Source organism: Octodon degus, unplaced genomic scaffold, assembly GCF_000260255.1.
Source record: "Octodon degus isolate 3935 unplaced genomic scaffold, OctDeg1.0 scaffold00073, whole genome shotgun sequence".
In the NCBI taxonomy this organism is placed as follows: Eukaryota; Metazoa; Chordata; class Mammalia; order Rodentia; family Octodontidae; genus Octodon; species Octodon degus.
This window is the reverse complement of record NW_004524649.1, coordinates 9,788,548-9,803,671: the sequence shown is the minus strand read 5'-3', so window position 1 is coordinate 9,803,671 and position 15,124 is coordinate 9,788,548. Positions and strand designations below refer to the sequence as shown.

Sequence of the window (15,124 nt, the reverse complement as noted above, 5' to 3'; positions counted from 1 at the left end):
TACGAAGCAGGTGTAAATGTCCTGAGGCAGGAGCCAGCCTAGCTATGACTACGGGATGCAAAGGAAGCGAATCAATCTAGAGCCAAAGAGCAAGTGTAAGATATAGGTAGAGCCAGAGCTGGGCCCAAGAGACATGTTGTGCCAGGCTGTGAAATTGGATTAGGCTCTTATTATAAGTAATGATTTTTAAAGAGGCAAGCAACATGATCTGATTAATATTTTGAAAGGTCATACTTGCCTCTGTGTGGAAGAGAGCTAGCAGGAGGTTAGAGGCTAAAATTTAGGCTATTATTGAAAGCTGGAAGAGATGTTGCCAGTTTGGATGGTTGTGATGTCATAAGGGCTGAGCACAGGAAATGAGTGTGTGGAGTCAAGTAGAGCAAAGCCTATGGGATTGCTTGGTACAGAAAAGTAACTGAGGAGGAATTGGGTGTAAATTCCTTCATGGGCAGTATATCATCCATTGCTTGAGGTGTGGCATAGTGGGGAGGTTTGCAGACCTGAAGGATACTGCTCTGGATGGTGTTAAGTGCTAAATGCTTGGATGGGAATTAGATAAAAAGAAGCCATAGGGCTAGAAGGAGGACCAAGTGGAGAAGGTTGAACTGTTAGGGGTTCTGACTTTGGGCTGAAGGATACAGCAACATGAGAAGACTTGAAGATTCTAAAAAGCCAAAATTCTTGGCATCCCACTGGCTGGACATAGCTATAGAATTCATTTATGCAGTCCAGAGGGTCTCATGTCCCAGAGCATAGACAGAAAGTGATGCTCAAGGACAGAGGAACCATATGCAGTGGCCCAAGAAAACATCCAACTTCAAATCCAGAGCAAGACTCTATGTAGGCAATTGATCTTGGACTCAGTGGAAAGATTAGGGCTGGATATAGGAACTGATGTCTAACAAAATGTGCTACATCTGAACATAATGGATTTAGAGACGTTTTCCTAAAACTGTGTAGGGTTCACTTTAGAAGCCATCATGGATAGACTTGGAGGAGTAGCGGTGAAATTGGGGAGCGCACAGGTTAATTGAGGACACATGGAAATTTAAGTTCTGTATTGCTAAGGAAGCCTGTTAAAGGGGCAAGATAATTTCAAGCCCCAGTCCATCCCTCAAAAGTGAGATGACTTTGCCTTTCATCCAGTTCTACTTTGAGGGCTGGGCAACAGGAAATATGCAATGCCAAGTGTTGATTAATCCATGAGGCTCTAAGTCATGTTCTCTTAGAGAAAATGAAATAATTTGGGGTAGCCCTCTAGAGAATGGTAAACTGCTTGTGTTTGATTTAACTTTTGTATGAGTTATTAATGATGTCTACAAAACAATTTTTAAGCTCATGCCTTAAGTTTAAGTATATGTAGGTGGGAGAATCACAGGTCTTTGCCAAAATTTAGCTCAGGCATGATGACAGATGAAACTGCAACTATGACTCAGTATGTGTATGTGTGAGGGGAGTTACTAAGAAGAAAACATCTTTAAACTTCAACACAATTTTAAGCCACACTAGTAAATATTTAAATGAGAATATATTCAATCTTTGCTCTTCCAGAAGGGCTAGAGCCGAAAGGTCTCTCTCCACCCCACAAGAAGAGCAAAGCAAAGAAACCAGAATGTTCAAAAGACTCCAGCGAAGGTAAGTCCTATCTTTCCTTCAGAAAATGATACCATGAAAATAACTTCATTTAACTTTTAAATTATGTGTATACTTTCATGTTCACACATTCCTGAGGGCTCAAAAATCACAGAGAAACTATTATCCTTTCCTGATATGTTTATTATCCTGTGTATTTGAGGATGTAAAAATCAGATTTGAGGTTGTTGTTATGATTGTTGTTAGGTAAAAGAATGAATTTTAAAAATCCATTTTCTTCATCTGACATATTTTCCATCTCTGCGGAGCAAGAAATTGTAGGCAATACTTAAAAGCCATGTTTTTAAACCACATGAAAGTGAAAGTCAAGAGTTATTCGTGGTGGTCAGCGTGGCAGCTATGTTTATTGCTATAATTTGTTTATCTCACAGATAGCAGTCTTTTCAGAATCAAATCTTAGCAGTGGGTGCTGGAAGTGTTTCCCATTTTTATTGTTCTCTTTTATTTTCTAGAAGCCAGGATATCTTTTTATTCTTGCAACTGGTGGACAGGTCTAACTAGGTTCACCTTTATGAAGAAATGATATTGTCATTCAAATATGTTATTCACATTTACTTTTAAAATATGGGGAGAGGTATTTTACCCAATGAACCTCAATCTCAAGCGTATAAATCAACTTCTGAAAGTGAGCATATTTATGTATTCTACTTTCTTGTCTGGAATTGCAGCTCTTCCTCAGTGAAATGAAGAGTATGATTGTACTGATGTTGTCAGCGTGGGTGTTGAGGGAGAAATATGGCACCATGGAGGTAGAAGTGAAAAGTGTTTATTGGATGGGTGCCTGTTAGGGTCAAAGGCAAAGGAGAAGCAGACTGAGCTGGAATTCATGAAGAGAGCAAGACAGAGTATTAGCTAGGAACATCCTCAGAATGCAGCAGTTTCAGAAAGTCTGGCTTGGCCCAGTTCCTCCAGAAAGTCTAACTGACCATAGAGAGAGACCTGTGTCGAGCAGGAATAGCTGGGCCCTTGATTAGTGACTGCCATCAGGCATCATAGGAAGAAGGAAGCACTGGTATGGACACAGTGCTGTAGTGGATCCCCAAAATACAACTCGAAGTGCTCTCAGGTAACCTCTGTCAAAGCAGGAGCTTCTTTAAAAAGATACCCATGCTCCCATAGCAGTACACTATCAGTGTGTGTGTTGGGCTACAGGGGATAAGTAAAGACACTACTGATGCCCTCCTTTGGATCAGAACTACCAAGAGAAGATAAGGCTGGAAGAGGTGGAATTCCAAACATTAGCTTTATTCCTAATGCCAATAAAACACAGCATCTGCTCACTCTGGCCCCTTGTTGAATCTAAAATACTTGACCTCTATTCCTTCACGAGCAAATCAAGATGTCCTCAGCTGTCTGGGTGTAAGCAGCCCAGGAAGCTCGTGTTAGAGAAAGCAGACTTGCAAGCACAAAGAGGCCAGCAGCTCTCCCAAATGCAAGATGGTGAGCTTGGTTAGTGTATGAGGGAGACAGTAGACAGGATGTCCAGGTTTCTATATCGAAGTCCTTTCTAGGATAATTTTTGAAGACCATGTTTAGGACACAAATGAAGGACAAAGCAACATCTGTTCTGTAGAGAGGCACCACCTTGATGAGTGGCTCCCATCCACTGTGTAGCCTGTGTGGGAGGTGGTTGCCCAGAGTCTAAGTCTGCAGTTGCTACTGAGCCTCAGGAGTTAGCAATAAACTGTAGCAGTTCTGTCACCTTCAATTATGAAGGGAATTTTTCCGAGTTACTCCTTACAGTATGTGGCCCTTTCCTTTACTTCCTAAATCAGTCACTTTATTTAGCTTCTTCTCCTCTAAATATGTGCTCTGTGAATCTGCCATGAATCAGGAAGTCTCAGGTGGAAATGTGAAAACTGCAGGTATGTTATCAAGACAGTCTGACAGTGGTATCATGATGGAATGTAGGCATTTAGGCCCTCTCCAGAAACATAAGAACTGTGCTTTTGTTCTGAAGATGGCTTCAAAGGCAAATAAAATAGTAGAAATTACTGAGGAAGGAGTGAAAAAGGAGCACAGGCTCACCGGCTACAGCAGATGGTTCACGATAGGGTGCTTATTGTGTATTGGTGTTTTTATTTTGACAAAATAACTTATGTACCTGAATTCATGCACTGTGCCACTCTATACCTTTCACTTCCTGTCATAGTACAGAGAGTTACAGTCATGCTTTCCTACTGGGTATGCAGATGGAGTCCAAGTCCCTGGGCAGACGCAGGGACGACCAGTCTAGGGCTGCCTCCTATCTGATATCTATCAGTTTTTCTAGTTTGTTTATCTCTCTCACTTTTTTCTTTTTTTTAGCAAAAGAAGCTTATTATGGATCGCTCAGCTCAATATTCTGTCATTTGTCCTCATTTAACTCCTCTCTTCCTTCAACTTTCTCTGCCTTGCTTCTCACAAACTCACTGCCTGAGTTTACCTTACATACACATTCTCAAAAGGGTCCTAGAAGACAAACTTATCTAGATTTTCCAACATGTATAATCATAATAACTATGTTTCAATCCAGAAGAACTTGGAGACCATATGCTCAAATTTTCTTCTGCACAGTTTTTAACGGTACAGGTTACAAATGGCTTTTTAACTTGCCCAAGTATAAGCAGTTTGTTAAAGTCACACACTGTCTCAATTTTTTTCTTCTAGAAATGACAAAGCTTATCTATTCCTTTTCCCTTTCTCTTTTCTGGAAATTGGAACTATTATTTAAAAAAAAAACAGAAAATATTGCCAGCATCACGGCCTCAAATGAATCCTTATTACTTTAGTAAATATCTTGCTGAAATACTGAACATTAAAATTAGGAATTTAACAATTTCTAACCTTTTTTTGTTTTCCCTGTGGTGAACTTTTCAAAGTGAAGTTTTGTTTTTATTATTTTGATTATAATTTTATACTTCAACACTCTGCAATATCATGAACTACTAATAATGAACCTATTAATAATTTCAGACCACTGCTCCACCATCATCTGGTATGAATGATAGTGCTCTCTGGGACTCAGCATGCCGCAGACAGAATTGTTTGGTAACAGCTTGGTATTTTAAGAACTCTTCTCATTGCTGAGACAAGATACCTGACACCTGAAGCTAAGGGAAAAAGGTTTTATTTAGCACAGTTTGTAGAGGTCTCAGTCCATAACTGGCCTGCTCCAAGGCAAGGTAGCATGGCATAGAACAGTTCACAGTGGGCAGATTGTAGTAAGACAAGGAAGAGAGAGGGAAGGGACAAGCATCTTTCTGTCCTTCATAATGTATGCAGGCTACTTGCCCTAGGGCAGTTGTGCTGCTCACAACCTTATTCCCAGCACTGGGCCATGGATCGATCACAAACTCCAGGTTCAGCCACCCCTGAAAGCCTGTGTCCCATGCCAGCATGAGGCTTCTGGGGACATCTAGCCACAAACCATAACACCTGCTTACTGTCACTGGCACTAATTCAAGCTCCCAACAATTGAGACCCCTTCCTTTTACTTCACCAAATAAGAGACTGAAAGAGTTTTATTATAGAAAACTTAACACCTCTAACAGACCATGCTTTCACACACTCTTTCTTCCATCCTTCAGTAGAAATTCAGCTGCTTCTGCAGCGAAGGTCCCTCTAGCTTTGTTTGCCTGAAAATATTGGTATTGACCTCTATTTGTAAGTTGCAAAAGCAATAATTCTGGGTAAAAATTCAAAGTGAGCAATAATTTTCTTGGAATGGGGCCATCCAGATAGCTAAGTGGACTAAAGAACCTGCTTAGGCAGAGCACAGCGGCCAGGGTTCAATCCCTGGCGCGCAGTGCCGCCCCGCCCCCAGGGAGCACTGAGACAGTGATTAAGACAGGGCATGATGGTGTGCACCTGAAATCTCCGCGGGTGGGAGGCTGAAACAGGAGGGTCACTGTGAGTCCAGTCTATGTAGTGAGACCCTGTAGACCCTGCAGACACTGCACCAAATACATTAATAATAATAATAATAATAATAATAATAATTTTCTTGGAATATTTTAAAGATATTTTCCAACAATCCTGTTAATTCTGTCATTGTTGAGAGGTACTTGTTCAGTCTGGTGGTCAGTTTTTTTTTTTTTAATTTTATTTACTTATTTATTTATTTTGTGTGTGTGTGTGTGTGTGTGTGTGTGTGCGCGCGCGTGCAGCCAGCCCAGCCCACCAGGGGGCGGCCCCAGCTGGCATGTGGTGCTGGGGGACTGAACCGCGGTCCCCTCACTTTGTCAAGCTTGCTCCAAGCAGGTGCTCCAGACCACCAAGCCATCTCACCAGCCCCAGTCAGTTATTTTTAATATATCTGTTTTTTCTGTTTGCTTTGGTAATCTCTTTTTTGCATGTGTGTATGTCTTTTTAGAATAATCTGCACCTAAAATTTCCATAATTTGACGACTCTGATTCTGCACTTTATTATTTCTGCAAAGCCACCATTCATCATTGCCTTCTGAACTTTGTCTATTCCGTTGCCATGTTTCTTGAATTTTTATTTTTGAGTGTTTTTTGAAGTTGATTCAAGGGCTAATTTTCTATCTTTTTCTGAAATACCTAAAGATGGTACCAATTTGGAATCCCTTAAATACCTCAGAGATTTGTTTTTGTTTTCTTTCCAATAGTCCTTACACCCACATTGAAGGATGTGTGCTGACAGGGGCAAGTTTCTTTGTCCCCATGACCCAAGCACAGAGCCCTCTAGTCTTCATACGAGGGGCTCCTTCAACCCAGACTCTACCTGGGTTGGTCCTCAAAGAAAAATTTCCAGTGCACATCATCAGTGTCATCTGGAAATTTGTTAGAGTAAAACTTCTGTGACCTAGTGTCAAGAAAGCTGGAGTAGTAACCTGAGGTGGGACCCAGGAGTCTGCATTATTAGCAGTCCTCCAGGCAACTCTGATTTATGTTCCCATAAAACAGTTTATCTGGACCAGACCATCTGTGATTGCCAACCCTGCATTCAATGTCTTCTTACAATTCAATTCAGGGTTTTCATCATTTCTAGTCTCCAAGAATTTTTTTTTATGAAGGCACAAACTCGATCATGGATTCAACACTCAGATATTGATTGATAGATAGATAGATAATTGATTGATTTAGCATATGCACAGAAACTTAAATACATATATATCCACATACGTGGATATATATACATAATACATAATTGGGAAATATAAACATCCAATTAACCTTAACAATCATATTGAAAAATTGTAGTATGTCAGAGTCAGATTTTATATAATTTTAACACTTTCTAAACTAAGGCAAGCTGAATATACATCTCTGGAATAAATAATTATATATTTATAAAATTTTTAAAAATGTTTTCATTAAAAAAACTAAGCACACTTTATCCTAACAAGTTTAGTAGGGCTTGCCTAATGGCTCAGAGGATTAAAGCTCCTGCAAGCAGGTGCAGGGTCCGGGAGTTTGATCCCCGGGCCTGCCGTGCCAGCCCCACCCTTGGGGCTCAATGAGATGGCAATTGAGACTGGACGTGGTGCCATGCACCTGTAATCCCAGCTCTTGGAAGGCTGTAAACAGGTGGATCACTATGAGTCTGATCTAGTACTGAGACCTAAACACCCTGTAGACCCTTCCCTAAAATACCCCCCCCAAAAAAAAAAAAAAAACAAGTTTAGTAGCATGTTTGGCACAATCATTTTCTTCACATGTGGGTCCCTAAAGGCTCCATTGGCTTTTGATAATGAATGTCACTTTCTCATCATATTTTTACAAAAGCACCAGAATCTTGACTTGAATTCTACAATTGCCTTTGCACAGAATATTTAACAGTTATACATGGGATACTCATTCTTTAGAAATCCATGCCCTTTCAATATTAAATCAAAGAGCCCTATAGTACACTTTAAATTATTTATGATCTCATTTATCAGATGAAATTATGTGTGTAAACATTTTGAAAACTAGAAAGCATTATAGTAGTTTGAAGGCTCCTATGTTACTATTAGAGTTATAAGTAATTTTACTAAAATATATTTTTCTGAATACATGAACCATTTTTAGAATGTACCTCATATTTCCTGAGAAGCAGAATTGCCTCTCTGCTCTACTGCATCCTCTGCATATTAAAATATCGTATGACATGCTGTTTTGTGAGTGGCTGGACAGAAGGGACATTCTATCTTTCAGAATGCCATGCAGCAGTTCATGCATTATATTCATAAGCATGATCTTTAATTTAATTTTTTTGACAAGTGCAGTGAAGGGTAAAATCAGGCAGTCATGATTTTGACTTCGCCATCACTCAAACAAGCTTAGTGATTGACCACATTTTAAGAAAAAAAAAAAAAAGCAGTAATGAGAAAAAAGCAGATTCCTCATGAAGAAAACCTTTGTTTTATCTTCTAGATCTTAAAATACCAAGAATTCAAGGAGAACATAAATTTCCATGAGGAGAATCAGAAATAAGTAAAGGCCTGTGCCATCATCTTGCTTTAATTATACTCTGTAGTCTACTCGGTCCAGGGCCATTCTGAGTCAGTCTCTGTCACAAATTAGAAGAAAAATCCAGCAAGCTATTACGAACTGGGATTTCTGTCCATATTTACCCACTAAAGAATCATGGGCATGACCGGAGAGCCGGGCTTCAAGATCAGCTCATAGACTTTAAATGGGACTTAGAGAACTGTGAGTGTAGTGGCATTTTCCAGAGTGCAAAGATTTGAATCTACCTAGGAAAAGCAGCTATGGGACCCACTCAACCAGGAGCCATACCAGTTCGTGTGTTCTTCACTGTCATTTGTTGGCAACGTTCCCTTTCATTCTTGGAGTGGTACTAGGTTAATGATAATGTATATGGACCTTACCATTCCAAAACCATTCCACTAGGGTATGGGTAGAAGTCCCCATTGTCTAAGCTGCACTTCTTACTAGTTCAGCTTTTCTAATCTAAGATTTGTTTATTTCATGCATTAAATGGAAGAGAAAACCCTGCTTTATGGGACTATGGGAATAAACAAGATGCTACATAGATTCACTTAGCTCATTTCCTGGCTAGAAGATCCAGTCAGACTAAATGTATGAGTCTGAGGAGGAAATGCTCTCCCACCAAAATACTCACCTAACTTTATTATCAATCTTTGAAATTTCATTTAATATGAACAAAATATTTTGCAGATAATGAAGATTGACAGTGCATTGACTCCACCTCATGTCTTTCTAGGTTTTTCTATCCTTTCTCTCTTAGGTCACTAGATGTCTTAAGTCCACCTCCCTTCCCCACACACTCCCTAGCCAAATGCAATACTTTCTGTCCCCAATTCCTGTACTTCCAACAAAATATCTTCTTCTTCCTGGTCTCAATACTTCTTCAAGTCAAGAAATTAGGCTATTCCCAACATGTACATAATTTTACCTTACAGTTCTTCTGCACCTTCCTCTCCCTACCTCTGAACCCCAACAACACAGTCAAATTAGGGAGGAAGTGTCCTCTTAGTATTATCAGGTCAGACTTTGCCAAGGGAGCATTCACTGATCAGCCCTTGAGATCTCTTCCAGCAAGATTCTGTGAACAAGCCTCTTTCTTCTGAGGATGAGTCTTGCTGTAATTTCCTGTGGTCTTGTTGCTCTGGTTCAGTGGTTCTCAAAATGTGGCTGACAGAACACTGAGGGGTTTACTAAAGTCCTTTCAGAGCTCTGCAAAGTCAAAATGATTTTCACATAGAGCCATGTTACCAGAAATCTCCACATAGCTAGAATGCAGTGTAATGGGGCACTCTGGAGTCTTACACAGTGATGGTGTTTGTCTTAGTTATGCTCCCCTCATTGGGACAAAATATCCAACACCTACAATTTAAAGGAGGACAGGTGCATTTGACTCACACTTTCAGTGGATTCAGACGCTGGCCTGTTGCTCCCAAGGCAAAACAGCAAGGCGGAAAAACTGACAGAAGAAAAGTGTTCACTGCAGTGCAACCAGAAAGCAGACAGAGTAGGGAGGATCCAGGGGCAGGAAAACACACTTCCAAGTCACACCCCCAGGGACTCTCCCTCTCCTTTAGGTCTCACCTCTAAACTGGTTAATTTGAGGATCCATTTTAGATCTAAACCATGAGTGCCATGAGTAATTCAGGCCTTCTGTTGACAGCCAGAACCCATTTATAAGTCAATCAGACCTCCGGTCCCTGACAAGTCTTCAGACGCCCACAGACCTGTATGACATTATGACTGAAACTTCATGAGAGATCCCAAGTCAAGTGTCATTGACGAAGTGCAAGCCAGGAAGAGGAGAAAGGGCGTACCATGTGTGTATGAGTGTGGGGTAGACTTGGGCGAATTACAAGACATATGGGTAAAGGCTCCTGGTGTCCTACACCTCACTGGTTGCTTATTGATGAGTGAGAATAGACCTGAAGAACATTAAGGAGCCAACAAAGCTGAAGCTGCTCTCTTGGGAAAGAATCTTTCAGGAGAATGCTAACACCAAAACAGTGAATGCTAAGGCTCAAGTGAGAGACTACCCCAGCTTACTCTAAGAACATGAAGACAGTGTGATAGCTACAGTCTGAGCAAGAGAAGGAAGAAAGGGAGAGGTCACTGTGGTACAGCCCCATAGAGGGTAGGTCCCACACCTTAGTATGCCTTAGAATTGTCTGAGGTCATGTGAGAGTCAGTGTGTAGCACACCGTTCCCAAAGTTTCTGGTTTAGTAAGTTTGCAGGGACCCAAAAATGGCCTCTCCAATAATTTTCCAAGTGATATTTATACCCAAGCTTGGGGAATCTATTTTTAGGACCAATGCTTTGTGTAGTATTGGCTGCTATAAAAGTTATGCCTTTTTCTCCCAATATAATGGAAATAAAATAGTTTAATCAAAGTAAGGTCATGTTCTAACTTACAGCTTAGGAACCTTTCAGTTTTTGTGTTCAGAAAAGACTTTAATGGTACAGAGGCAGAAGAATGGTGATGTTTATTGGAGCAACAGATAAAGGATGGCAGACCCAAGTAGCAGTGAAAGGACAGAGTGAAAATTGGCCTAACTCTGTACATATCCCTCAGGGGAAAACAGCAAAATTCACTAAACCTACTAGATATGACATGTGAAAGACAGAGAAGTGGCAAAGATTAGTCTTTACATCCTCTCCACAACTACTGCATCAAGAAGTTATACCTGGTTATATGTAATTCAGAAGCATGCGAAAAAGAAATCCTCACAGTTTATATCCTTCCTTGTGGCTATTTTGGTACCTCTTGCTCTCCTCTAATGAGAATGGCCATGCTGGCCCTCCCAGAGGCCAAACTTCCAATTAAGCCAAAGTGAAATGAAGAAAATTCTCATAAGTAAGGAAAAAAAAGTAAAACATAAAAAATGCTAATAATATGAATGTTGTGATTGCCAAGATCAGGAAGGAAAACACCAGAATGAGGCCCTGGGGGAGAAAACAGTCAAAAGGCACTGGAAAAAAAGCCCTGAAACAGAAATTTGAACACCTGTATTATATTTTTATCCCTTAAGTGTTTGATCTGATCCTGAAGCCAATACCTAAGTTCCCTTTTAAATATCAAATTCTGTAATTCCACATATCCATCATATTAACAAGAATGGACCCTTTATGAGCTCTTTCCTTCATGCCCAGTAAATATTTACATCTCTAATTCATAACCTGAATTATGCTTTTAAAAGCCAAGGGGACCTCTGAGAACATCCAGGCCAATCCTCTCCTTTCACATATGAGAAATTCTCTTTTAAAGCTCCTCAGAAATTGTCTAGAGAACTCATGAAAGATGATACTAAATTAGGTATTTTAAAACCAAAGCAAATTTTCAGGGTATGTTAGGGTATTTAAAGATACTTCTCTTTAAATCTTGCAGATGTCTATAGATGAAACTACATGTATTTAACCATTCATTTATTTAGATTTCTAGAACCAAGGTTAAAGAGTGAGTCACTCAGATACCTTTCCTTTTATTTTATTGAAAACTCGTTCATTGGGCTTATAGAGTTTAAGCTTTACAGCGATTTGTTCCAACACAGGCAACGTGCCAATATGACATTTGAGGGCTTATAATATTGGGTACTAATTTTTTTTAACAAAGGAAGATTTTGTTTCTTTTGTCTTTAAGGAGAAGAATTGCTTTTTGAACACTATTGGATTTTCACATTAGGAATTTTGCCATTATATTTCAAAATTTCAATTTTCTACTGTAACAAAGTTGTGCTTCTTACTATGCCAGAGAGAGTCTTAAAACTGTCCACCTACACTAAATTACCTGGATGCAGGCCACACGCTCCTAATGCCTAGCTCAATCCAGCCTGTTCTTGCCGAAGTCTTGTCCTCTGCAGCCAACAGAGGCCATCTCAGGGAATGATTTCACCTCTAGGGATCACCCTGCCTAAGGAATGATGCCCACAAAACCGGTATACCATATTCTCCCAGGGTGAAAATGTTAGTAGATTTATTCCAGTCATATTCCATCTCTCCATCCTGAGAATTCACCCTTGGCTTCTAACAGTCTTTGCTGCTGGCAGGAGAAAAGTTTGGGAGGAAAGGGGTGGAGGGCTCGAAGGCTGGTACAGGAATGTGGGGCAAAAGTTGAGCGGTTTTGCTGAGTACTGCTGAACAGTTGCAAACTGCTTCTCTTTGGGGACTTGTCAGTCCCTTGGTCTTAAGCAGCCACTGTGGTGAATGCTGAAAATGCAGATCTGTGTACCAATTCCCAGGCCTCACCAAGTCAAAAAGCTGCATGTTACCTGGATGCACTGGATTTCTCAAGCATGTTGCTTTAGTGATCTTTTTTTTGCCAATCTCAAACTTAGAACAAATTTGCAAATATAATATTTTTTCCCAAACTGAGAATAAGCTGCTAGCCTGATAGCTCTCATCCTGAAATATTTTACTGACCATGCAGTACGAACATGGGTCTTTCTCATACATCAACGTAATAGGAAACATCAAAATCAGAACATGATACATTAGTACCACCTAATTTCAAAACCCTATTTAAATGGCACCAGTTTTTCAAATGATAGCCTGTATCACAAAAAGATCCAAAACCAAAAGGTCCCAAACCAAAAAGTTCAAACCCAAAAGGTCCATCCTGTTGTGGCACCTGTTTAGTTCCTCTAGTATAGAACAGTTCCTCTGCCTAATTTGACATCAAGATTCTTTAGAGTTTTTGATTACAGATCCATTATATTGTAGAGTGTTGGCAGTTTGGTTTTTTCTTGTGTTTTCCCAACGCTGGATTCAAGTGGCGCATCTTGGTAGGAGGACCACAGGAATGCTTTTGTGTTTTCCTTACAGCATTCTATAAGCTGTGAATGATTTCAATGTGTCCCATTGCAGTAATGTTCATTCTGATTATAATAAGGTGGTATCTGAGAGGTGCCTCAACTGTGTGGCTCTGTCATGCAGGACTATATTATAGAAAGATCTGCTGAAACCATGCAAATTTCTCATAGAATTTTCTTGCTTGATAATGCATTTATGTATACTATTAGGGACTTATGACTCCTATTCCATTCAATGGATTATGATTATGTCCTGGACCTGGCATCCACCATTTCTTCCAGGAGTGTTGGTTACTTTAATTGGAGAAATTAATTAGGAACCAGATCTCCACTGTAGATAGGTGGGTTACTAGTTGAGAAACATTATCTAAAACACACTGGTCAGCTGATCTTGGGGTTCACATATGGGGAACCAACTCACATGGCCCCATTTTCTCCATGACCTTCCAATTACCGGGACCCTCTTCTTTTGGACTGATTTTCCATTATAATGATAAGCAAGACAGCAAGTTGGCCAATTGTTAGCTAAAACTTCCACAGTAAAGCCCAGTGCAGTACTGCATGAGAGCATCACAATCAGTTCAGTTTTGAAGCTTTCAAAATGACTTCATTCTGTCCAGTTGTCAAATTTTGTCTATTCATTGTATAATAGCAATTAACAAGTTAGCAAGGGGTTCACATGCATATGTATGCATAACCTTAAACTGTTATCCACATTTTTTCATGAATATTAAAATGCATATGTGACCAAGGTCATTTCTATACTGGCAAGACATTGTTGTGAAAGTCATTTTGCTGATTTTCCTGATTGGCTAGATGATTCCCATTATAACTGTCATCGGTTCTTATGTATAGATACAGAGATCTAAAGACTAGAGCTCAAGAAGAATTTGAATAACATCCCTGTGTGTACAGTCCTCATTTTCCATCTAGATTGTCCTCAAACTTTGTATGGTGTAACCAGTCTTTCTCAATTATCTTTTCATTGTCACACACAAAAAGAAGGCTCTGTAGACACCATTGTTCCTGTCTCAACCTCAATCATAGAATTTTAATGTAATGAATATAGGCAGTGTTTATGCACTTTGGGCATTTGAAGGGTAATAAAACTGAGCTTTGTGGAGTTTGCTGTTTGTTTGTTGTCTTGTCCTGACAATGAATGCACTTGCCCCCGGCTGAAAAGCCATAGGCTAGAATAGAGGTCTTCATAGGATATGGGAGGGTGATGAGGAAAAAGCCTTAAGGGTATTTCCTTGCTTTGGTCCTTAAGCCAGAGAGCAGTAATTGTCTTCCTCAGGACACTGGCCTTGCTGTTGGCCCTCTCCTTCTCTAGCTATTGCTTGAGTTTGCCTCCCTCTTTCTTAGAACTAGGGAGAGTGATGGCTCCTCTCCATTGCTAGCCCTGGAGATCTTCAATGTTCTTTATTGCTTCACTAATTTTGTCCACATCCTTTAAAGCACTTCTTCATTAAACCCTTCACACCCTTGCAACTGCCCCTTCTTCCTACAGGAGCCCTTAATCTCTTCCTATTGGAACCTTGATTCCCTTCTCTGACTTAGCCTCCTGTTCCAGTCTCCTGAATCACAGTCTAGTCTCACTCCTTTATCTCTGCTTATTGGAGTCTTGCTCTTCTTTTCATTACTTAACAGCAGTATTCTTTAAAATGAACCTTTGTGGTAGTGGTTTGGTTTTCTCTTATTTTTCACTCATTTGCATTTTCATTGTCAATGCATGAATTTGTGTTTACAGATTAATCCCCAGCATCTTAAGCCCTTGGATACTTGGGGTTTCTCTTTCTTAGCTCTAAATATATCCAAATTACCTTGGCAAGCAGGCTCCTGGATGCCTTTTTCACACAAGTTCACAAAAGGAGGCAATGTTTATCCCAGGTAGATTTCTATGGATGCCTCAACAAATCACCCTAAAACTTATTGGCATAATGACAGCTATTGTGCCCATACCTATGCAAACTCAGCCATGCTCCACAGGGATATCTTGGCTCTAATCCATCCCATGTCAGCAAAGGCAACTCAGACATTAGTGATAAAGTCCTGCAGAAGTTCTTTTTCCTCACTAGCCTGAACCCTGAGGTGGGAAGACTCCAACAGCTGAAGACAGGCACAACTAGAGCTTCGTGAAGAACCCTCTAGCGTGGTATCACCACTCCACATGATCTACTACACAGGGGTCTCAGTGCTGTCTGATTGGTGGCACATTTTCTCAGAGCCC

General features: G+C 40.2%; 1 protein-coding gene across 1 annotated transcript in view; it reads left to right on the top strand.

Moving 5' to 3' along the window:
* Positions 1–15,124, top strand: part of Macrod2 (MACRO domain containing 2) — a 1,506,514-nt gene that overhangs the window by 1,325,222 nt on the left and 166,168 nt on the right. The window contains exon 10 of the mRNA XM_023720132.1: positions 1,552–1,635. Coding sequence (XP_023575900.1) covers positions 1,552–1,635 — 84 coding nt within the window. The remainder of the gene's footprint in view (positions 1–1,551; positions 1,636–15,124) is intronic.